The 25,843-nt window shown below is 37.9% G+C and overlaps 2 protein-coding genes across 17 annotated transcripts in view; one reads left to right on the top strand and one right to left on the bottom strand.

Annotated features, from left to right (window-relative positions):
• The window catches only part of LOC144365575 (uncharacterized), a 32,807-nt gene extending 18,309 nt beyond the window's left edge, over nucleotides 1-14,498 (bottom strand). For 6 of the 10 annotated variants that reach the window (XR_013424169.1, XR_013424172.1, XR_013424171.1 and 3 more), the window contains exons 1-2: nucleotides 13,707-14,046; nucleotides 1,404-1,509 (exon numbers count right to left, since the gene is read on the bottom strand). Coding sequence is in view for 1 of the 10 variants with exons in the window: in XM_078017649.1 (XP_077873775.1) it covers nucleotides 1,404-1,509; nucleotides 13,707-14,046 (446 nt within the window). In the remaining 9 variants the exon portion in view is untranslated. Of the gene's footprint in view, nucleotides 1-1,403; nucleotides 1,510-13,706; nucleotides 14,047-14,262 lie in introns of those variants that run through there. The other 4 variants (XR_013424174.1, XR_013424175.1, XR_013424177.1 and 1 more) reach the window with 3 other exon arrangements.
• Nucleotides 13,947-25,843, top strand: part of Nfe2l2 (NFE2 like bZIP transcription factor 2) — a 32,700-nt gene continuing 20,803 nt past the window's right edge. For 2 of the 7 annotated variants that reach the window (XM_013358300.4, XM_005324636.5), the window contains exon 1: nucleotides 13,947-14,080. In XM_013358300.4, the coding sequence (XP_013213754.1) occupies nucleotides 14,036-14,080 (45 nt within the window). In that variant the 5' untranslated portion in view covers nucleotides 13,947-14,035. Of the gene's footprint in view, nucleotides 14,081-14,495; nucleotides 14,761-15,077; nucleotides 15,246-25,843 lie in introns of those variants that run through there. The other 5 variants (XM_021725938.3, XM_013358299.4, XM_013358298.4 and 2 more) reach the window with 5 other exon arrangements.

Below are 25,843 nucleotides of genomic sequence, written 5' to 3'. Positions count from 1 at the left end.
CAGATGCATACAGGATTTTAAAAAAGTGACATTGAAAATTACCAGGTATAACAGAGGACTATTAAAGACATGGTACAGGTGTAACTGGGTAGCCATCTGGAATAAAACTGGATGTATGCTTTATACTGTATACTAAATTACGAAGACATCATACCTTTAAATACAAAAACTAAATAACTAAAATTAGTAGAAGAAAACTACGAGAAAATTTCTTAATAACCTGGAAAGTTCTTATAATTGTGACTCAAAATCGAAAATTTTTCTTGTGGGGGATAACAAAGGAGAAAGAGAGAAAAAGAAAAAAGAAACTTCACCATAATAAAAATCAGAAGATAAATGACAAACTGGGAAAAGTACTTTCAACTCATATCACATATATTAATATCTTTTATATACAAAGCATTACCAGAAATATGTAAGATTTAAAAACCCCAAAAACAAAAAGAAAAATAGACAATGAATATGAAGGTGGTCATTTATATTTTCCAAAATTTAAAAGTTTGATAGTTTATCTTATAAATTTATAAATGGGTAAAACTTTAACAGGACAATTTGGCAAGATCTGTCAATCTGATAAGTGTACCCATCTTTGACCCACAAACCCTTTTTAAATTAATATATCGAATGAAATGTACTTGACACATACAATGCCCTGGTAAGCAGCTGGATTAAATAATTCCACAATGTTTACAAGTATTGTGATATCACATTATACCCATAAATATATGTGATTATTATCTGTTAAAAATAAAATTAAAAATTAAAAACTGACCTAGGTACAAGGTTATTCATTGCAGCATTACTTGCAATATCAAGAGTGGAAACAACCCAATGTTTATTAATATGAAATGAGTTAAATAAATAGTGATTCATCCATGCAGTAGAATATTATGTGGCCTTAAAAAAATTTGCATAGGAAGAGAATGAGAATATACTATGTACCGTATTGATATAGAAAAATCTCCAAGATATTTTTAATGAAAAATACAAGGTTTAGAGAAATATATATTATGTGGTACCTTTTATGTGTAAAAGGAAAAAATAGAATATATATTAGTATTTTCTATATGTATTTGTCTGAAATGACTCCAAGAACTCAGTAATAGTGAATTGGGGGAAGAAAACAGAGGAGACCTATGAATGGAAAATAGTGTAGAGAGAGACTTTTTAATTTATTAATTATTATTGTAATTATATATATTTATGGGTACAGTTTGATAATTTGATACATGTATACAATTTGTAATGGTAAAATCCAGATAGCATCTCCACTTCCTTAATTTTTCTTACCTTTTATATTTTTAAAATGTTTGAATAATATGTATTTTAGCTTTTCACCACTGTGAACAAAAAAAATCTGACAAGAACAATTTTATAGAAGGAAAAATTTATTTGATGCTCACAGTTTCAGTGGTCTCAATCCATAGACAGTGTACTCCATTAGCTCAGGGACCACAGTGAGGCAGAACATCATGGCAGATAGTATGGCAAAGGAAAGCAGCTCAGGACCTGGTACCAAGAAGGAGAGAGAAAGGGGGGCGGGGGGTGGAGATGGCACTTCACTCACCAGGGACAAAGTATAAACCCCAAAGGCAGCCTCAATGACCTACCTCCTCCAGATACATTCTTTCTTGCCTACAGTTATTTTCAGATAATCAGTGGATTAGGCCATTGATTAGGTTATACCTCTTATAACCTAATCATTTCACCTCTGAAGTTTCTCGCATTGTCTCACACATGAGCTTTTGAAGGATACCACATATCCAAACCATAACAGTAAGTATTATTATTAAAATATTAAATGTATAAAAAGTCATATTAAATAATCAAGTAATACACTAATATATAAGGTAGGAAGTAATGTCCCATAACCCTAAATCTACCACTCAAGAAAATCAATGCCAATAGTCTGCTATATACCTTAAGGGATTTAATCATTGAAAAGCAGATAAGAACTTTAACATTAAAATTATTAGGCAGAGAATGTACTGTCTTCTGGGTCCCTAAAATCATGTTCTGGCATTGACAAATACACTTAAAGACAAGAAGCTGAGATAAATGATCTTCCTCAGGCTTAGAGTCAGTCACTAAGCTTATATAACATATCCTGTCTACATTGTCTATATGTCTATATTGAATGGGTTTAATTTTATGTAAAGTTTGAATAGGAAAATAATTCTGAATTATGTAGCAGTTTGAAAGTGAATTGTAGAGGTCATTAGCTCTAATGGGTTAAGTATTTTGTAGATTTGAAATTAAGACATTAGCATTCCAACAAATGAAAATGTTTATGCTGTCTGCTAATTATTGGCAGTAGTACCACAGAATTCAGCCAGCAAGCCTCCTTAGTTACAAACATAAAGAATTATTCCTTGTTTTCCACTGCCATTATTAAAAATATTTTTTAAATGGAGCCTTATATTCCATGAGTTACATTACAGAGATCTTCTTCTGGTCAAGTTCCTGCAAGTTGGAAAATTCCTCAGTAGGTAGAAAATGAGTGTTAAAAATATTTATCAACAAAAAGATATACAAGAAGAAATATTCAGCCTCCCCATTTCAATATAAATACCAAAGTCTCTTGCTAAACCAGTACTTGATATTTTCATACATATGTCTTAATGAAGCACAACAAAACAATCAACCATCATCTCATAGCAGAGTGTTGATGTTAAAAGAAACCTTAGAAATCAGCACATTTACTCAAGCAATCATTCTGTCAACTAATTAAACTTTATTGTTTATGGAGTGTCTCTGCATAGATAAAGTTAAAAGTAATAGGACTGAGAAGACGAATACAGTCTCCAGCTCTTAAGAAGCTGAAGTCTAAGCCAACTCCTTTATTTTTATCTTGAAGAATCTCTCAGTGTCTCAATTTCAGACCAGTATTTCTTTTCATTATGTCAAATATGCATTTATAAAAAGAACTAAATATTTTGTATTCGTAGATTGCCCATTATTATATCAGCATTATTCACAGTTTTTATTTTCAGATAATTGATTCAAAGGCTCTAATTACTCCTCATCTTCATAAGTAACTTTAAATACATTATACCAGTTAGCCTCACAATGACCCTTGGACTAGGAAGAGTGAGTAAACAACTTTCCTAGGTTGTGTGATGTACTTGGAGCTAGTAAATAACTGTACCCAGATCTGCCCATCTCTAAGGCTTACAACCCCCATACACTAATACACAGCAGGACTTATCAAAATGTAGGCTAGAGAAACTATAATTTGTATTAATATGGTAGGAGTATGTGATGGTCATTTGATTAAAAAAAACTCAATTACTTCACAGAAAATTTCTTGGAGATAATCAAACTAAGTGTAAACAATGTATTTCTGCAAACACAACCTGTTTTTCTGAGGATCATGAAAACCAAGACGACAATGGTAGCTAAGTTTTATTCCTTGCTTTAATAGGATCAATGTATAGGTGAAGTTACTGTTTTTTCTCATTGTATTTCTTTGGTTTTTCATCTTCAAACCTTCCTATAAGCTTACCTTTTGTTTGAACTGCTTTGCTGTATGTCTTTTGACTATCCATTTCAAGTCTTTTATCTTTAAAGATATCGCAGTATTTTTACATTAATTATTTTTTTAAAAAGTTATCTTGCCTTTCTACTTTCAGACATATTATTGTAGCTGTCCTCATGATACACTCTCTTCTATTTAAGCCTCTGGGAAGCAAGGTATTCACTCTTCAGTGAATGAAGAATGCATAACTCTCTTAGAGAAGGGTACAACTTTTTTAAATTATGAAGGTGATCTATAGTAAAATAATAATAATAATAATTTGAGTAAGGTCCCATGATTCAATCTAGTACTGATTGGCAGTTAACTATGAAAACCTTGGACCATGGAATCAGACCATAAAATTTGAATCATGTTCCTTAAGAGTAATATTCTTTAAGTTCACCCATGAACTACTAGCAATAATATATAGGTCATATGCTTCTTGGGGCCCTTATAATTTCTCCTTTATGCATTTACAGATTCAGTCAATGGTAGAGGGTTAATGGTAAGCAGCAAGGTGGAAAAAAGAAAGCATTTGCCTCAAGCTTTTCTAATATAATTTTCTCTGGTCTCTGGTAGATCTCCCCTTACTATGCTTAGAACCACTTACAACCACAAAAAATACAAAGATGCCATTTGCAGAAAAGGTAAAGAAAAATAAACATATGGATATCTTAAATTAAATGTGAAAATTATAGCATAGTTTATATAGCTTTATTATATCCCAATAGCATAAAATTATGCTTCACCCTTCAAATTATGTCATATACTTAAGTGAGATCAGTGACAAAAATTATAGTGTAGATCATGATTCCTACAATGTTTAATTATTCACAAACCATTGGGAGGTATTTTGTGGCCTAGTTTTGTCCAGTGAAAAGAGCAAAGGTTTCTGCAATGAGCTAAAGCCAGGATTTCACATGCATTCTGCCATGGAACCTTAGCTAAGTTACTGAATCATGGCGCTATGTAACTTTGGCCAAGTTCCTGAGTCAGTGAACTAGACTTTATCACCTATAAAATGGTTATTGTAAAGATTGGTAATGACATATATAAAGTATCTGGAAGTAGAGCTTTGTATATAGTCTGTGCTCAATAAACTCATTTCACAAGAGACACTTCACATAGTACACAAAATTTTTTAAAAAAATGAATTGATAATAAGATCAAGTGTTGGTATTATCTGACCTTCCAATTGGAATAAGCAATTGAAAAGACATATTTACTGCTGCTGCCAATGCAGTACTTAACTCCAGGAGGCTATAGGATTTAAGCTTCAGCAAGAACTATTTCTATAATGTTCCTTTATGGAAAAGTCTTTAGTGAAACAAAACAAAAACCAAAACCAAATTTCTTCTACCTTATGAATCAGTATTGTCACAAAACACCTACTGCAATGAACTCATCAGGGTATTTATAGATGATTTTGGACAATTTAATTTAAAATGTTTATAGTAACAACTAGGATTTCAAAGGAAGAACAATTGAGGAAGAAAAAGAAACAGGTAATGGCTTTTGCTTCTCAGTGCAGTCTGGGAAACATGAATGGGTCCATCAGTGCATGGTAGCAGAGGAAATTCTTTTTATTTTTTTCTTGCTAAGGATTGAACCTAAGACTCGGAACATGCTAGCACATGCTATACCACTGAATTACACTCCCCAGCTGCAGAGGAAATTCTGAGATACCAGTTGAAAATAAAAACTTAGTATTTTATACTTTCTGTTTTTAAGAACTCAAATTTTCATGAAGCTGCATATTTTATATTTTCTGAATATTTTGTCATCTTACCATTAGCTAATGATATTTTCTTACCATAATTCCTCTTTGATTATCTAATAGCAAAGTTGTTAACAGTCAAGCTTATTGTAGAGATACAACTTCTCCTCTCAGACAATGTATAGAAAATATTACATTATACATTAAAATCATGGTGCCATAAAAAGATAACCAGCATCCTTAGTCATTAGGAAAATGCAAATTAAAGCCACAATTCTGTATGTATATGTGTATATGTATGTATATATGTAACTAGAATCTGTATAATATTGGAGATATATGTGTGTGTGTGTATGTATATATAATTGAAACAACTATGCCAGCTTGTTTTAGAAATGTTGGGGAGGATCTTGAACTCCAATAGACTGTTGATGGGAATGTTAAATGTTATAACCAACTTAAGAAAAGGGTCTGGCAAATTCTCATAAAGTCAAACATATGCTTATCACATGACCTAGCCATTTACTTCAAAGAGAAAATAAATGTTTGTTCATATGTACATGGGTGGTGCATGCCTGTAATTCCAGTTACTCAAGAGGCTGATACAGGAAGATCACAAGTTTGAGACCAGCCATAAGACCCTGACTCAAAATAAAAAATAAAAAAATATAAAAGGAGTGGGGATACAGCATCCCTGGGTTAAATCCCCAGTACCCCCCCCCAACACAGAGAGAGTGAGAGAGAGAGAGAGAGAGAGAGAGAGAGAGTGCAAAAGAGACCTGTGCATGAATGTTGAAAGCATTACTTGTAATAGCTAGAAAATGGCAACAATTAAGTGTCCATCAACAAGTGCACGAATAAACAAGTTCTGATTCATTCACACAACGTAATACTATTTAATGAAGAGGAATGAAATATTGAGATATATATATAAATATATATATATATAAAATAATGTAGATAAATCTCTATTATGCTGAATGAAAGAAGCCCGATAAAAGAGTCTTTATTATAAGATTCCATTCATTATTAGAATATCAAACAATTCATATTACAGAAAGTTGATCAATAGTTGTCTGGTGATAGAAACCAAGGTTCTTCTTCCTAGAAGCGGAATTAAAATTGAGGCAAAAGCAAACTTCCGGCATGATGAATTTATGCATTATCTTGATTTTGATGATGGCTTCATGAATGTGTGTATGTGAATTTATGAAACTCTATACTTTAAATATGTGTCATTTATTGTATGTCACTTATACCTCAAAAAATCTGAGATTTTTTTCTGTTTCCTTAAAGAAAAATTGCCTAGTAAGTGTGAAGCACTGGTTTCAATCCCCAGCACCAAAAAGAAAGAAAGAAATATAAGAAAAAGTAATAAAAGAAAAAGAAAATTGTGTCAATTTTGCATAAAAGCTTAAAAAGAGAAAACTCTAGTCCTCTGCCAATATGCTGAATAGATCAACTGTCTTCATCTTTGTTACTTCCTTAAGATAGTCCATTATGATGTTTTATTACTGGACTGTAAGGACCTTGAAAACAGAATGTGTATTTAACTCAACTTGGTCTTCATTGAATCTCCAACATAGTGCCCCTAAGTATTCAACTATTGTTTTTTTTAAATGAATAATAAAATGTCTGGATTTGGGGGGGAGGCACTATTTTAAATACTTCTGCCCAAATATTCTAATTAACCTTGTATTTTTTGGAAACATACCTTAGACATGGCACATTTTTAAGAACTTTAAAGTCAGTGACTGTTCAGCTACTTATCATTGGCTTGCCCATAGATAAATTATCTAGTATATTTGGACCTCAGTTTTCTCATTTCTAAGGTGGGGGTAATAATGTACCTGGACCTTTGGTTTTCTGAAACAATTAAATGAACAAACTTATGCAAATATTTGTTGTATTTGTTTCGGTTGTTGTTGCTATTCAAAGACCTAATATGTCATAGAGAAGTAAAAATCTGAAAATTAAGGTTGGGATACAGAGTAAGCATATAATAAGTGTTAGCAGAAAAAAAGGCAAGTAAATCAATATATTATTCAATACAAATTTTTAAAGTTTATGAACTCCTGAAATTGAAATATTCTATCTTTCATCAGGAGAAAGAAAATGTGATGAATAGTTGCCTGAGTCCTCCCTGAAGTGAGGGATAACTCTAAACTGACGTTAAAGTTAACCTGTAGGTTAGGCTTTTTAGATGCACACAACTAGAGGAATTTAATCTATTGGAAGAATTGCAAGGGTTGCAATAGCTTATAGTCTTGTCAGTATATTGTATGCCTTATTATTAGACCTTTTCATTAAAAGATAAAAATAGAATCCTTGCCATTAAGTGAAGGGGCTCAGGTTGCAAACAACCCTCCCAGCATTCATTTGGAAGTTTTTAAATTCAGAAATCCTGTTCCTGTATTTGTTTGCAAGTTTTCTCTCTAGTGAAAAATACATTATCATTCTGTCCACAGGGAATTAATTAAACAGAATGTGGAAAAATGTAATCTTTAGGGAGCTTTGCTACAAGTACTCTCTGCAAATACAGCACAAGCCAAGAGACTATCTAATGATACCTGACATGGAATGGACTAAGCCTGGGCTTTGGATCCAGTGATTTTCAGATAATAATTTTCTTGAGCTTTAAGCAAGCCATTTTATTGTTTTGTCACTATCTGATTTATAATATTGGACCAAATTACATCACTTTGATTTGCAGGGAATATGAAATATATACAAAAATAATAATTATTGTTAATAACTTGGATTATTAATCCCTTTCAAAACCAATGTGCCAATTTACACTTTAGGTATGTCTCGATATCAGATTTGTCTGCAAAAGTCCAATTCAATTTGTTGTGTGAGAAGAATGTAAAACTAGGAGTCAGGAAACATTATTCTACTTCTGGTTCCAGCAATAGCTAGTTCTGTTACCATTGGTAACCACTTGACCTCTCAGTTCCCTCAAATTAAGAAATAGTAGCTTAGATTAGAGTAGGGAGTAAAAATACCCGATAAGTGCCACCAATCCCGTACAATCCTGTAACTCTGTGCCCATGGTAGACATTGTTATTCAAACATTGACATTTTCTACCAAATTGGGAAACTGCTTCTGAATACTTCTCAGCAAAGCCTCATAGGCAGCTACTACCTATAGATCAGAGTTATCAATCCAAACAAAAATTACTTGCCATATCTGGGTCAGAAATCTTAAGTTTCCTTTTGATTCTAACATTATTCAAAGGGCAAATCAAAAGTCCATGGAAATAAAAAAAATTAATTGTAGATGATAAATATCTTGGTGAATCTTATTTCTCTTTTCACTTCTCAGCCTCCAAGCATGTTATAAACTTTGTCTGCAAGGCTGGTTTATGAGGATGTTTTGCTCTTTTTTGTTTTTTAAACTTTTTTTAGTTGTTGATGGACATTTATTTTAATCATTTATTTATATGCAGTGCTGAGAGTTAAACCCAGTGCCTCACATCTGCAAGGCAAGCACTCTACCACTGAGCCACAACCCCAGCCCTGTTCTGCTCTTTTGTTCATTGCAATTTTTTTTAGAATTTATTTATTTTTAATGTTTTTTTAGAACCAATTAAATTTAGTTGGTTCTTTCTACATGACAGTAGAATCTATTTTGATCTATTTATACAAGCATGGGATATATCTCATTCTAATTAGGATCCCATTCATTGCATTCTGCTTTTTGTTTGTTCCAAATGAAGTTTTTCTTCCCCTTAATTCTTTTATGTGCGAGGAAGGGGGGAGTGCTGAGGATTGAATGTAGATCTTCACACATGCTAGAAAAGTGTGTGGATTCACAATTGAGCCACACTCCAGTCCCTTTTCCCACTAATTTAAAAGTACTTTCTGTAAAAGATTTAAACAATTAAGAAAAATACAAAGATGAAAGTGAAAAATATTTAATATTCTACTCCCAACACTAATATTCACAAATCAACCTTACAGACATAGTTCTATACCCAAGCATTTTTCTGTTTTGTTTATTCTCCCTATAATGGCAGTGTTATATATGGAAAACTTTGCATATAATTATGAAGCTGCAGTTCTTAGTTTCTACTCATAAAATTTCTTCTTTGTCTGGGAACTCCTATTCTGAGTGAAACTTTGCATATAATGGCAGTAAATTGGAAGAGGAAAGAATTTTCATACCCTTAACATAACTAAAATTAAAGGTGTGGATGAAATCTCTAGGCTCCACTCTAATAAATACAAGATGGAAAGATCTGCAAAGCATGTGAATGAAATTCAATTTGAAAATAAAATAGATCCAGTGGTTTGGGGGGAAAGACAAGTATTCCTTTCCCACCCCTGCACCTTATCTCCATGATGCTGCTGCTGCTGGTGATGTTTAAAATAATACATGTTTATTTAGTAAAATACAGACAGGCAAAAAATTATCAATTTATAACTAATTAGATTAATAAATAATTACCACTTGTGGTACAGACAGCATTTTTCTTATGCAAAAATATTTATATTTTTTATTACCACTTGGGGGTACAGACAGCATTTTTCTTATGCAAAAATATTTATATTATATCAACACACATAATTCAAAATAACTCTTTTAAACCTCCATTTCTTTTTTCCTTTACTCACTGCATTGCAGTTCCTGAAGGGCACTGTTTCTATTATGAACAGGAAACTACACCAGTTAAAACTGGCTTTGTAGATATGCAGCTCTTTATAGCTATAGTTTGCATAGTGAGGTGTGCAAAGTTTACACATAAATTACTTTGGACTCTACTATACTGGAGTTCAGTTTATTCAATGGGCAGTTTTCTCCTGAAGTTCAAATTCCCTCAGCAGATAGTCAGCAAGAATGTTATATAACTGGTGTAAATGAAGTCATATCAGGGTCAGAACCTTAATATGCATTTATATAAAAAATCTACTTAATTGGTGGAATGTCTGTATTCTTTAAGTGTATTTTAATAAGGAGAATATCTCACCATCACCTATCTAATGGTATAAAACTGATGTGTGGTGTGATGAGGTCATTTGCTTTGTATGTAGCAAAAAGTATGTATTATGGGAAAGACAACATCCTCATTGCCAGGGAAGTCAATTCTTTTCTACTGACCTGAGATGTTATTAAATCATCTTTAAACATGCTCACAGAATGCTTAACAAATATAAAGCAGGCTGGAGACATCCTGCTTTTCTATTCAATATTTACTACTTTTGTTTTCTAATGCTATGAAGTAAGCCATCTCGAAACAATTTATTATACTCCTGCACAGTTCTTTGGGTAGATTGGGCTCAGCCAGTCTTCCACTGCTTGCAGTTTCTCATAAGTGGTTGCAGTCTGACATTAGCAGGGCTGGAGTTCTGTTTCCCGACTAGGTGGGCTAGAAAGTCCAAGATGCAGGGAGTGTGGGGGGGGTGTGTGTGTGGGGTTGTGGGTCAGCAGTAGAGCGCTCACCTAGCACGTGCAAGGTGTTGGGTTCAATCCTCAGCACCACATAAAAATAAGTAAAATAAAGGTATGGTGTCCAACTACTATATATATATATATATATATATATGAAAAAAAGAAAGTCCAAGACATTCAAATATCAGGTCCTTGCGTTCACATAGCCTCTCTCTCCACTGGGAGTTTCATCCTGTGTGGCTTCTCCTTCATAAAGGTAGTCAGATTTCTAACATGATGACTAAATTCCAAGAGTATAAAATTGAAAGCTGTCAGGCTTTATTCAGGCTTAGGCTGGGACCTGGCATAGTGGAACTCCTGGCCTCCAATAACTTAAAGCAAACCCCAGGGCCATCCTTGATTCAACGTAGGGGTACTACTCATGTGCTTCAATATTGGGAGGGGTCGTTTTTTGGGGTATCATTTTTGGAAATTTACTTCCAATATGCTGTATGAAGTAAAATTTCAATTATAACTCCAAGAGAGTATGAATATTTTTTGGTTCCAACAAGGGGTATAACTGAGGAGGAATGATAGAAGCAGCAGCCTTGGTTCTTTCTTGGGTCTCGGAACTTGACAAGATGAGAGCAAGAGAAGCAGGTGGAACAATGGGTCACTGCATCACCGTTATCCAAACTTTGTGCACTCAGAAGGCTTCCTTCTTGATGCTTACCTTTTGTGAGATTTGGGGGCAAGGTATCACAGTTCTGACACTTCTCAAGCATGTGTGGAGAGCTGTCTGTCTTTTCAAAGACAGTAAAGAATTAATGAAAATTTACAGGGATCAGTAGAATGTGATACCAATTGGGGGAAAAATAGTAGGACTAGGGGTGTAGCTCAGTGGTAGAATGCTTGCTTAGCATGCAGAGGTTCTGGGTTGGATCCCAACACCACACACACACACACACACACACACACACACACACACACATGCGCACACTCATGTAATTAAGAGCTTGGCAGTATATTGGCTCTCATGGACACCAGAAAAGGAAAGAAATAAAAGAACCTCTTTTTTCTTGCTCCCCTGGTGCTTCTCAACATGTAGTTATCTGTGCCCCCATAGCACAGAGTGCAAGTTTAGAGGGCAAGGAGGGCTGGGGTTCTCCTTGGCCTTCTTTGAGGAGACAAGAGGACAACTGTATTTCAATATTTTCAAAGACTGGGAACCTCCTTGGCATGGTGGTCTGAGACTCAGATTTCCTTTTCTAGAGCTGAACCACCATTCAATGTCAAACAGATTTTCGTGTTTTATTTTTTTCTTTGGCATGTTCAAACTTATCATATTCCTCTCCTCCTTTTGAAAATATGTACTCTTCAGGTGCCTGAAATAATATACTCCCAGCAAATTGTAGTTTTGTAAAGGTAATGGTTATTTCATTCAGTCTAAACTCAGTGGAAATGTTGCTTAACAAGGAAGTACCAAAGACTTTACGAATGCCTTCAGGATAGCCACTGAGCATCTCCTACCTCCTGGTTAGCTGTCCACCATCTCTGATGTAGTAGTTTTAATAAGTGACCTGAATGGTTAACAATGTACTGTTGTTTCCTTTGACCCCAAAATTTTACTACGATGTCTGCCATCTTCGTATGAGGTTTTTGTAAATAATTTCTCCCAAACTTGTTTTCATTGTGGGGATCATTTTGCAGGATTTTTAACCCAACAGCTGAGGTTTAATTCAAGTTGGAGAAGCCTGCTTCAATTACAAGTAATTACACTTCACTTATCTAAAAGAATATTTGAACATGTAACCTACATGTAATTGCTGAGTGTGTCAAATTATGCAACCAAGGGAAAGTAAGCTCTTGCAGGGTTCTTTTTTTTTTGGGGGGGGAACTAGGGGGCGGGGCGGGCGCAGGGCAGGCGTTGATCTGCTACAGTCAGGTTTTTGAATGAAATAGTAAAACCTCTGTTGGTACTATCTGCTTCACCTGGTTTTAAATAATTCTGAGAAGCTAGAAACTGCAAAGTAGGCTTGCTCCAGAGTTCGTGTGTTGATGTGTAAGAGAAAAAAGCCCAAACCATCTAGCCTCTTTTAAAACTTGTAGGAGTTCACACTATTCTTGTTTTCAAATACTTTGTTATCTGTAGGTAATGATTAATTTTAAATGTTTTAAATGTAAAGACGTAATACAGATTCACAGTAGAAAAAGACATTTAAAGCAAAGAGAAAGAAAAATAATTCATTATTTTACAACTATTTATACATAAGTTACCATTCTTCATCCCTAGGCACAGGTTTTTACAAAACAGGTCTATACTATATCAATCATTTTTTTTAAAAAAATGTAGTTGTAGGTGAACAGCATGCCTTTATTTTATGTGATGTTAAAGCTTCCACCCAGTTCCTCACCCATGCTAGGCAAGCACTCTGCCACTGAGCTACAACCCCAGCCCCTCAATCATTTTATAACTTTATATTTTTTTAACTATATCGCGAGTACTTGAAAATTTCTAAAATTTTGGCGTGTTGTCCTGTTGAAGAACGCCATCTGTGGTTTGTGCGTGCTTTGGAGGGAAGAGAAAGGTCTTCGCGTTCCCGCTCAGCTCTTGGTGGCAACCCCAACCCACCCAAACACCCTTCCTTTGCCCTCGGCGACCAGAACTCAGAGAGTGCGAGCGCAAGGGAGTAAATCCAGGGCGTTCAGGGTGACTCGAGCACGAGCTCGCAGCGTGGCCCACACCTCCCCAGGGCAGGGCTCTGGCTCCAGCTCCGGAGGGGACCGAGGGCCAGAGGGCAGTTGGCGGTACGCACCGCCGCGGTCCAAATCCTCGGCCCCCGCCTCTAGGCTGGCGCCACATTTGGGCGGTGGGGTGAGATAAAACGGGCAAGGTTCTGCAACTCCAAATCAGCGAGGCGCAGCTCCGATACCGGCGCCTTTACAGGGGCTCCGGGCGTGTTTGTTCCAACTGTTTAAACTGTTTCATGCCAGAGCCCAAGCCACCTTGGTCAAACAACTCTTAATCTCTCGGGCAAGAGGGCCGCCCTTCTATGCGGGGAAGGGCAAATTGAGCGCGGGGACCCGGGGTCGAACACTACCTCTCCTCAGGCCGCTCCAAAGGACCCCAGCCCGCCGCCCCTTCGCGCCCCCGGACACCGAGCTTCTTGCGTCAGCCGGGGCGGGGGTGGGGGATTTTCGGCAGCCGGGCCGCCGGGGAAGGAAGGGCCCGGGATCTTGCCCCGCCCTCAGGGGGCGGGAGGCGGAGCGGGCCAGAGGGCTGGCCGGCAACTCGGGACGAGTAGCCGAACGGGGAGTGCCGGGGGCCCCAGGAGCTGCCGCTGCCGCCAGTGCTGCCCTGTCCGCGCCGCGCTTTGGCAGCCGGGACAGGGTCGCCGTCGAGGAGCCCCAACGCAGTCTCCAGCTCAGCATGATGGACATGGAGTTGCCGCCGCCAGGACTGCCGTCCCAGCAGGTGCTCCCTGGCCCCAGGGCTCCACGTTGGTGTCGGGACTGGGGCTGGGGCGCGAGGGAACCACGGCTTGGGAGGGACAGCCAGAGCCTGGACTGCAGCGGCCGGACACTGGAGCCGATGCGCGACCCTTGAGGCAGTGAAGGGTGTGGGGACGTCGCCAGACGGTCAGACCGTCAACGTACCTGCGGCCCCTGAGGATGGCGGGGTGGAAGTGTGGGGAGAGGTTCGGGGGCTGTGCCAGCGTGTGTGGGGAGAGGAAGCGTCTATGTCCGCTCCCTGGCCCTCGAAGCTGGGACCCCGAACCCTGGCCTGGTCCTCGAGTTTGGGCAGCCCAAGAGGCTGCGGGGCAGGAGGGGGCGGATGCTGGCAGTCTGAGCCGGCGCGGCCCGGCCCTTTCCGGGGCTGCGCGGCTCCCCAGACTCGGAGCCGGCAAAAATGTGCCTAGTCACGGGGCCGCTCTCGGGGGAGCTGAGGTCTCCTGCTGGCCTAGGCCCGGAGCCCCTCCTCTCCCGCCGCGTCCCTCCACCCCCGGCCCCCACCACTGAGGCGGGTACGGGCTGTGGCACCGCGCACTCACCCCGCTGGGCCGTCTGTGGGCGCTACTTTGCCAAGTAACCTAACCAGTGGATCCACGGGATCACGCGTTGGAAGCTCTGATCTAGAAAACCCAATCCCCGGAGGTGGGGGGGAGTCACGGAGTGCCCTGCGCGCTGGAATCCCTCGACGTGCGGCCGACGGCCGGGAGGGGTGCCGCGCGCGTTTCTGCGCGCTCTTTTGGGTCAGGGGAGAGGTTTGGGCTGGAACTCAGGGTTGGCCCCTTGCACCGCAGCAGAACGTGAGGGCCAGTCCGCGGACTGTGAGGTTTAAGTGGGCAGTGACCAGGATTTCTTGTTCGGGGCGCGGTGCCTCTCTGTGTCGATCCTAGCATTCGTGGCCTTGGCCTCAGTGACAGTGGCCGGTTGGCTGTCACGGCGGCCCTCAGTTGGCCCTTTCCTGCTTTATAGCGTGCAAACCTCGCCGCGCTGAGGCCAAGGGACAAGTTGGAGCTGTTGATCTGTTGCGCAATTGTTATTTTCCCCTGGGTGGCTTTGTCTTTGGATTTAGCGTTTTAAAATTGCAATTTCAAAATGTGTAAGACAAGGTATTCTGTTCTGTGCTGTCAAGGGTAAGAGTTGTGAGTGTAGATTAGAATTTCTATTGCTTTTAGCCTGTTACTAAATTTTTATTCCTTTCAGCTATTTATCCCATGAATCCTTTATATTTTTTATTTGAGAATTTGCCTCCTCAGTTTCTTATCGTGTTACCTTTTCTTTGTAAGGGCAGAGGATGGGATACTGGTGTTTCATAATATTTTGATATTGTTTCGTTCATTATTATAAAAGTTAAAAAAGTTTCTGTTCATACTTTGTAGGAACTTTTAAAAGAAGATTGTTCTTTTGTCAATGGTGGGGATAATTGAGTTTGTAGGGGGAAAAATTTATAGGACAGTAAATATGTTTATGCTCTTAAATGTAGAGTTTGAGACTGATCCCGAAGAGGTAATGTAAGCTTTTAGGTTACTGACAGCATATTAATTGTACATTTTTTTTCCCTTTTAAAATTATTTGTCTTGAACTTTTCCTCCCAGAAATGGTTGCGATCGTATTCTCCTGGTTCTGGTTATTAGGAAGAAGTATATTGTACTTTATGATTTTTTGTTGTTCGTTAGTAATCAGTAGGAATGTTTGAGGAAAAGATAGATGATGTAAATGAATTTTGGTTTTTAATATTTTTTCTTTACTGTGTAGTATTGCATTCCATATACAGAAGTGCATAAAATATGTATTCCTTTCTCATAAGTACAATTTTTCAGTTATGTTTGCAAAGATGGAAAATTGGTTATTTTTATCAAACACATCATTTTGCATATTTGAAAACAATGAAAAAAATGAAGTAAAATTGAGAATCAGTTTCATGTTTATAATTGTGATTCATATTAAAATCATTGCAGTAAGAAAGGTTTGAAGAGTCAAAGATTTGAACAAAAGGTCAAAGAAACTATCCAGGTGTGAAGTGAGTATTAGGTATTAATGGTATTACAGGTTTTTACTCTGCAAAGGATGTGTTGAGAAACAAAATAGTAAGAAGAGCCAGACTGATATTCTGTATCTTCATTAAGTAGAGAGAACCATCAGTTATTTTTCAAGAGTGTCTTGGAAAGATAAAGCACTTTTGTAGATGAGGGATGAAGTTGATCTTGGGTTAGACTGATAAGATTATTTTTAAAAGTCAAGCATAAAAACAAGACAAGCTTCTCATCTCTTGAATGAATGTTAAGCAAAGAACAGTCTGACTTTAGATATGTGGAAAATCTCTTGGGACATGTGGAAGCCCACAGGTAGGAGGATAACTGCACAACTCACATCAGTCTCTCTGCATTAAACATAATAAGGGCCATTTAAAAATATCACTTATTAACTTGGGTCATTAAAAACATTGCTGGGAGGTCTGGGGATATAGATCAGTTGGTAGAGTGCTTGCCTTGCATGCATGAGGCCCTGGGTTCTAATCTTCGGTATGGGGGAAAAAAAAAAAAACCCAAACATTGCTGGGAAACCAACAGCAACAGGAGAACTCCCAGTCTTTTTTTAGGGCTATGGAAGCATTGTAAGCCAAATGCATCATTTTTCTTAATATTTATTTTTATTCAAGATGACTTACACTTAACAAAGCTGCATGAGAAAGGAGTCTGTGACTACAGAACAGATGCTTTTTTTTTTTTTTTAGCATATCCTTCGTTCTGACTGAAAACAATTATAGGGAGTTTTATATATATATATATCTTGTTCACTTTTTCTTTAAGCCAGGTTAACCTTTCCGTGTTTAGGAAGAATTTGGCACTAAGATGATAACAGATTAAGTTATTGGACACCTCTGTGTGCTAGGCAATATGATAATTGACTCATAAATAATTTCACAGTGACTTCATGGGAAATACTGTTATCTCCAGTTTCCAGGTTAGGAAAGAGGCACAGAGAAAGGTCCAGTATTCTAAAGTGACCCAACTGTTGAGTGGTCCAGAGAGGATTCAAATCTATGTAGTCTGACACAGAGCTCAGAATCCCCACTTTCAATTCGAACAAAGAGGAGTTAACCTTGAAGCAGGAGGAAAAGCCCACCCTTTAACAAATTGATAGATTAAGAAAAACTAGCAGAAGAGCCTAGAATGAAAGATTCATATTTACATCTTTCCCACTTACCATGGAGCGAGGTGGATCTTGTTAATTTCAGTGAGTGTGAGTATAAGCCATCAATGAAATTGCAGCCTGTGGTCTTTTTCAGAAACAAACCTAGGTAGATTTCATTACAGAGGCAGGACTGTTTTAATATACTAATGGTTTTATAAGGCAGTTTCAACAGTGTTTGAGATTCTGCCTTACGTTTTTCAGTGACTGTTTTCCTTTTTTCTTAATCTCAGCCTTTGCCTTTGTTGGTTGGTATATTCTCCTATTCCATTGACTCTTTTGTTTTGAAATAGTGATCAAAAATAAGTTTGGGGGGCTGGGGTTGTGGCTCAGTGGCAGAGCGTATGCCTGACATGTGTGAGGCACTGGGTTCAATTCTCAGCACCGCATATAAATAAATGAATAAAATAAAAGGTTCATCGATATATAAAATTTTTTTTTAAAGTTTGGTAGTGAGGATGGTGAAAAATGTGATTGACAGAGTTAAATCAGGTTTAAGGAAAGTGGGTAGATGGGGCAGGGGGTAGGAATTTGAGTTGAAAACAGCTAGCAGAAACCTGCTGGCTCAAACACTAATTCCCTGTTTTGGCACTTCTGAATTGAAGCAAGCATAAGGGCTCAAGTCTGTTTAGTTGAAGTTTACCTAGAGCTTTGAGAACAGTACATTTTAAAATTAAACACTTTATTTCCTAGTCCTTATTGTTAAGCAAAGTGTTTTCAGAATTATGACTTGATTTGCCTGAATCAAGAATGCTGCAGAACTTATGATCCATGAATGATTTATTTGTCTAAAAGTTGATGGGGGCGAGTCCCAGGGTGTTTACCTGGCCCAGCCACTTCTGAAAGTTGATTGAAATGTGTTGGACATCAGGGTAGAGGAAGCAGGTTTATTAGATTCAGTAATTAGCTTGTCTTTGTCTATGACTGTAAAAATGCATCTGCATTTCAGGTTTACTATAAAGTGAGGAATAGAGGTTGTGGTGTGTGTGTGTGTGTGTGTGTGTGTGTGTGTGTGTGTGTGTTTATTTTTTGATACTGGGGACTAAACCAGAGGCACTTTACCACTGAACTACATCCTCAGCCCTTGTAGTTTTGAAACAGGTCTCACTAAGTTTTGCAGGCTGGCCTCAAACTTGTGGTATTCCTGCCTCAGCATCCTGGATCACGGAGATTGCAAGTGTGCAACACTATACCTGGCTATAGTTTATGTTTTGATGATCTGATTTCTAGAAATTACTGAAATTTTTTTGCTACTTACTTTTAAATAAGTATCAGCAAATATTTATTTAAAAGACTGAGATATAGGCCAAGCCTTCTTCAGTTGATAATGGTATGTTTTCTGGATATAAAAGCAAAAATATATTCCAGTATATAATATTTATATTCCCAAACAGTGTTGGAAAATACAAATACTATTCTTACATAACACCCCTACAAAACAAAATAAGACTGTTAAACAAAATCCCGCCTTGTCTAAAATTGGATTTTGCTGTTTGAGTGAGCCCCTGCCACAATAAACACCTTTTAGCTATTTGTATTAATTTTAAGAACTCTTGAGGGTAGGAATCCCTTTCAGTTCATTGTTTTCACAGCATGTATACCATAATACCTAGGTGTTACAAAGCTTCATATTTGGAAATTTTTGTATACTTTAGCACGTGAGTTTGCCTGAGACTATTGTAATGGTGAAAGACATATCCAGGATATAAGTCAGATTTGGATCACCAAGTAAGTCTTTCAAAGTACCTTTGGATTGTTGACTCTTGAATGTTTTTATAGTCCATCAACAGTTTGCATTCTGAAGAATTTGTAAAAAAAAAAAAAAAAAAAAAAAAATTCCTTGGCAATGCTGAGTGGTCATTCCTTTTTCGTAAGTTTGGTGAGACTTTGGACCTGTAGTATCCCTAGTATACTAAAAAGATCTGACCTCTTTGAATAAAAGAAAAATGATTGGGTAGGAAAAGAAAAACATCAGATTGCTTTGACTTTGATGCCTCATGAGTGTAGCTCTTTTTTTTTCCGTATTATTTGGGCAGTTCTTTTTAATGGCCTTTGAAAATCTTTCTTGATACTTGTCTTACCTGTGTATCTAGGATTTTTTATTTCTCTACAGCTGGATTTTAATCTCCTTGAGAGGTGGAAACACAATTTAAGTGAGGGATCATTCACATGCCTTATGATTCACCTACTTAAGCTAATTCAGTGGTTTAGTATATTCATAAAGTTATGGAATCATCACTATAATTTTTATCATCAAAAGAAAACCCTATACTCATCAGCATTCACTTCCCATTTTCTCCAAAGTCCCTTAGCCCCGGGTAACCACTCACTTATTATTTTTTTCTCTATGGATTGCCTAGTCTAGATGTTTCATATGAATGGAAACTTACAACATTGGTGATATCTGCCCTTTGTGTATGGCTTCCTTCACTTAGCATAATGTTTCCAAGGTTCAGCCATGTTGTAACATATATCAGTGAGTCTTTCTTTTTATTGTTGAAGATTTCATTGTATGGATAAACCATATTTTAGTTACCTATTCATTTTAGGTGATGGACGTTTTAGTGATTTCCACTTTTTTGTATTTCTTTTTGCTTCCTTATAATAGTGGTTCTTAAGCTTTGCCATATTAGATTTACCATTAGTATTCAAGTACTGATGCCCAGACTGTGTACCACATTGTTGGATTCCCTGGGGGTTAACTTGGGCATTGCTGTTTTAAAGTTTTCCATGGGATTCCAAGGTGCAGTCGGGTTCTAAAGCCAGTGCTTTAGAGAACCTAGCTTAGGACTTGGTACCCATATATAATATCTATATAGTAACTTAGCAAAGCTGATGCCTTACTTAAATCACGAAAATAAGTATTTTTATAGTTGGTCACTGGCCTTCACAACTTTATGATTGCTGCCTAAATCTGGGAGCTGTATTTCAAGGTGCTTGGTGAATGTTTGAAATTCAGTAGATATAACTTGAGCTCTTTAAATTCCTCGGGAAGATTTCAGTGATAATCTTATTATAAAAAGGTTTTCCCCCAAGTGAGTCAGTAGAATTTTTCCTTATTTTCTTGGGAATGTGGCCTGTGGGTAGATTACTTGGGGATAGCATATAGAAAAGATTGGATGGAATACTCAGAGACTGGGATTGGGTGTTGTCTGGAGGCCAGGCCAGGGCACTGCCTACCCTAGGGCTCTGCATTCCTGGGCTTCCTTATTGTCATCCTCTATTGCAGACAAAACCTGTAAATCTCCTAGGCAACTTTTAGCAACTCCAGTTTTTGGAGTTTTATCTGCCAAACAAAGTCCAGCTTTATAGCCTCATCACAGTAACTATTACTTGTACTTACCTGTATAGTTTTTGAGCTTACATATTTGGAACTGGGGGTTAACCTCCAAATTGTGTGCATATTGTATGTATTGGAGGCTTGGTACAGCACAGTAGTTTTGCTTGGGTGTGGTGTGTTACCTTCTGAAGCTGACTTAGCCCCTGCCCTGTATACTGTCTTTGTAACCACCCCCCCCACCACCACCACCAGGTTGCCAGAAGAGCTTTTGAGACCCAACTGTCATCTTCTCCATCACCCTTTGGTGGGGTGTGTGTGGTCACCTCAGAAAGCTGCTGAGCTTTTAAAAATTCTACTGGCAGTAGTTTGAAATTCTTTTAATATGACCTTTTGTTTCTTTAATATTTCAAAACTATGTTATTCTTTTATTTGTTCTTGTGACTTTTGTATCAAATGATTTATGTAGTAGGTGTTTAAAGGTCCTCAGGACAGAAAGATTTCATTGTTAACATTTATTCTTATGCAGTGCAGACTTATATTTTCTTGAATAATTTTTTCCATTAAATGCCTTTTCCTTTCTTGTCAGGAATATAACTGGCAGTAGAGGTGGGTTAGTGCCTCCAATGTCTCTGAGAGAAATGACCTGAATTTGAGGTCTGTATTGACTGTGTGTACAAGGGGACTGGCCCACTGATAAAGGTGTATGGAATTGTCCTTTGTTTCAGATCTGACAGTTCTTTCTCTGCTCTGCTTAAGCATAGAATTAAACTATTACTCGTGGATGCAGAATCCAACCCATTACTTGCCTAAGAGCTTAGAACAGAAGGGGAAATGAATACAGTGCTTTGTTGCTTCCTTTGTGTAGGACAGGCACAGGGGTGTGACTGCTACTTTGGGCTCTCAAGAGTTTTCAAAGAGTTGTACTCTTTGTTGGTTTGTTTTGTAGCCAGGGACCTTTGCTGCTGTGACTAGAGAGTGTTGAAGAACTATGGATTTTTTTTCTTTAACCTAGTCCCCCTCCTGCCCTTTTTGACCATTAAAATCCTGGTAATGAAAATCATGAAGAATAAAAATTATTATATTTTACTTGTGATAGAAAAAATTACCAAGTTTGGAAGAAAGTGTTTTTGTTCTTTGTAGTCCTCAATGAAACATAACAAGATATACAATCTCAAAGGACTGGGATGGGATGAGTTAGTTTCTGCTGCTGGGTAGGCCCCACTGACAATTCATATGATGTTGTTCTCTTGCTGATTCCCAGATTGAGAATGGCCTATGGGTCCAGGGTCATCATTCTTCAGACAAGAGTTTCGTACTCTCTAGAAACTTCTTTACCAGGCTCTATGTTTGGGGAATTCTCAGGTAGTGGCTTCCCAGCTGTGATGTAGGGACTGCCCCGCCCCTTGCACAGGTCGGGTGAGGCATCCTAAGGAAAGTGGGGCAACCTCATATCTCTTCTCATTGACCCTGACAAGTAAAGTCTGATCTCCAGAGAGGACTGTGGTATCCAGCTGCCCGTGGCTTTTATGTCCCTCAGGTTTCCAAAGTTCACTTAATAATGGTATAATTGTGCTATAAATTATAGCTCAGTGATTGTATGTGCTACAAAATATAATGGAGGTTAAGGAAACAATTATGATTTTATTTTGGTTCATGTTACCAACTCACTGCCTGTGTTGTGAAGAGAACCCTTTCCATGTTAAAAGCTATCAGACATTGTCTCATTGGTTCCAGGACCCCCTTGCAGACACTGAAATCAAGTCTGTTGTATAAGATACCATATATTTGCACAAAATCTATTTACATAGTCCTTTGTACTTTAAATCATCTCTAGATTATTCTTAATACTAACAAATGCAAATATTATGTAAGTAGTTGTTGTTCTATATTTAGAGAATAATAACAAGGAAAAAGAAGAGTAAGTATTCAGTACAGAGGCAGTTTTTTGTTTGTTTGTTTGTTTTTTGTTTTTTAAATTCAATTTGGGCTGCTTGAGTCCATAGACGTAGATTCTAGGGATATGGAGGGCTGACTATACAGCAGAATTGGCAATTCATGGGAAAGAAAAATGAACATTTACTGACAACCTGTTAATAGTATATTAGGCCCTAGACATGTTCTCTTACTTGATCTTGACAATAAGTTTATGGAGGTTTCTCCATTTTATGGATGACAAAACCTATTCAAAGAGGTTAAGTCATTTGTTCAAGGCCACCACTGGGGATGGTAGAATAGGAATTTTGAATGTCCATAATCTTTACTCTGCCTTGCCTGTTTTACTGCTCCTCCTCAAGTTCTTGTCTAAAGACTATGGCAGTTTATTAGATGCTAAAGAAAAGGGGCTCCTTTTTAAAGAATAGTAAGATAGCGCTCTGTTTGTGTTTACCAAAGTGGGGGCTATGGGTTGAAGTGGAGGGCTGTCCCACATTACAGAATACTTAGCATCATTGTCATTACCAGAAAGCATCCCATCCAGCCTCCATATATTTCAAGATACTCCTAGGTGGTGGTTTCTGTCCTAGCAGAATGCCATGGTGTATTTACTTCTAGAGACCCTTTGAAGCCTGGGTTTCACTGCATTGTCAGGGAGGGGAGATCATAGAAGAGAGATCATAGATAGTAGAGAAAATTCTAGACACCAGAGGGACTGCTTACCTTTTTTTTATACAGGTAGTGACTTGCCCAGATCCCTCCATACCACACGGAAAATAATATCAGTTGATATGGTCATTGTGACACAGATAACTCAGGTCTACAACTATAAGGAATTAGTCCTGAAAAGATACATTAAACACAACTATTTTAATTTTCAAGGAGATGAAGTTAAAAATCATAGCCAGGTGCAGTGTCACGTGCCTTTGATCCCAGTAGTTTGGGAGGCTGAGGCAGGGAGATTGCAAGTTCAAAGCCAGCTTCAGCAACTTAGCTAGACCCCGTCTCTAAAAATATAAAATAAGGACTGGGGATTTGGCTCAGTGGTTAAGCGCTTCTGGGTTCAATCCCCAGTACCGCCCCCCCCCAAAAAAGCTATATTTCTGTTTTTGTTTTTTTGTTTGTTTGTTTGTTTGTTTTGGTACAGTACTGAGGATTGAATTCTGGGGCACTTGACCACTGAGCCACGTCTCCAGCCCTATTTTATTAGACATGTCTCACTGAGTTGCTTAGTACCTCTCCATTGCTGAGGCTGGCTTTGAACTCATGATTCTTCTGTCTCAGCTTCCCGAGACATTGGGATTACAGGCGTGTACCACTGCGCCCGAATTTTCTCTGGGTCTTAACAACCTTTTCACTGGATACTTTTTGAAGAAGTCTGAGTATTGAGGTAAGAAAATAAGGGAAGCTGTATAATAGCTGAGTAGGCGGAGATGACATGGTAATAGCTTGATGCTTTAGGAAAAAAGTAGTTTATAGGAGCAAAATGAGTTTCCCTACTTGTCTTTTTCTGACCACTAACCTAAGGAAAATACCTAGTATCTTCTAGGAATATATGCATAATCAGCAATTATATTGATTTATTATATTACCTAGATTGCATAATTCTTTTTTAAACTTTTTAAATTGTAGATGGACACAATATCTTTATTAATTTTTATGTGGTGCTGAGGATGGAACCCAGTGCCTCCCACTTGCAAGGCAAGCACTCTACTACTCAGCTCCAACTCCCAGCCCCTGCATAATTCTTTTAATGGACATTTCAAGACACATTTGTTCTCTTAAAACATCGATTTTATTGTTACCTTGAAAGGGGTATGTGGAAAGGGTATGAGATAATAATTCTTAAGATCTAATACTTGAGTAGAGTACCTACAGGCTAATTTTGAAGTACTCTCACTGGGAGTGAGGTTAAATAATTTTTCTACAACTAATAGTTAGGTCATAAAGCATATAAAACATGGTACCTTCAGTTCTTAAGTAATTTGAAGTATTTAACTGAAGACACCTTAGGTATATATGAAAATACTGAATTCAGAACCAAAATAATGTACACTTATTCATTCCACAAATATTTATTAAATATCTGTACATTTTAGGAAACTTTTAGGGCATGAAATTGTTGGGTTTAAAAAAAAAAAAAGAAAAACGGTACTATGGATTGAACCCAAGAATACTTTGCCACTGAGCTACAACCCCAGTCCTTTTTTGAGACAGTCTCACCAGGTTGTAGAGGCCAGCTTCAAATTTGCAGTCCTCCTTCCTCAGCCTCCTAAGTCACCGATTTTACAAGTGTGCATCACAACACATGGCATTAAGTCATTTTAACCTCCTAGGATAACAGCAGATACTCTTCAATCAAGGAAGTGTATTTGTTTTTCAATTGCCTAATTAATCTATCGCTTTGACTCTTTGCGCACATGAATTATAGGGTATTTTTTATTTCATAAATAGTATAAATTAGTTAATGTCTCTATCACCTCAGCCTAGGGTATGAATTCTTTTAGGGTAGAGACCGTATTTTACTCTTTTTGGTACCTCCGACATCTAGTACCTTGCCTGTTTACTTAATAGTTCCTTAATAAGCATGAGAGTGAGTCTGCTAACTGCCCACTAGGAGGTTGGTACTTAATAAATACAAGCTAGTATATGATATATGACAGGGCCATGACAGTGCTATATGAGAAAATGTCACCTCCACCTGACTTACAGAGGACATCCTAGAGGAGGTCACATTTTCACTAGATTTTATTTTTTTAAACGGTGATTATTTATTTATTTCTCTTATATTTTTATGTGGTGCCGAGGATGGAACCCAGTGCCTTACATATGTGAGGCGGGCACTCTACTACTGAGCTACAGCCCCAGCCCTCACTAGACTTAATTTTTAAGCCAATAGCTATCTTTTGGCTCAGACTTAGAGATTTAAGTGAAGCCCCAGGAATAGGAGAGGCATGAGCCAGAAGGTAGGCTGAAAAGGATGGCTCAGGGGTGTCTGGAAGGCCTTTGGGGAGCATGTGCAGTGTTTCAAATTTATGCAAGGTGTCTGGAAGCCATCAGAGGGTTTGGAAAGTTTATGGTGAGTAGGAAAATGAATGTGGTGGTGGTGGGGGGTCCTGCTATGTAGGAGTGAGTATTCTTATGGCTTAGAGGGCTTGACATCAGCGTGTGTATTGAGAATCTGCCATTGTAAATAAGTTTCACCTCTGCTGGCCATTAAAAGGGATCTTTTAAAGGAGTGAAATGTATTTTCTCCTTTTGGTCCCACCATAAAATCACTTATGCTCAGCCTTCCATGTTCCACTGTTGCTATATTTGAGCAGGAAC

Source organism: Ictidomys tridecemlineatus, chromosome 7 (genome assembly GCF_052094955.1).
Source record: "Ictidomys tridecemlineatus isolate mIctTri1 chromosome 7, mIctTri1.hap1, whole genome shotgun sequence".
NCBI lineage: Eukaryota > Metazoa > Chordata > Mammalia > Rodentia > Sciuridae > Ictidomys > Ictidomys tridecemlineatus.
Note: the sequence above shows the minus strand (reverse complement) of the source record. Positions and strands in the feature narration are given on the sequence as shown.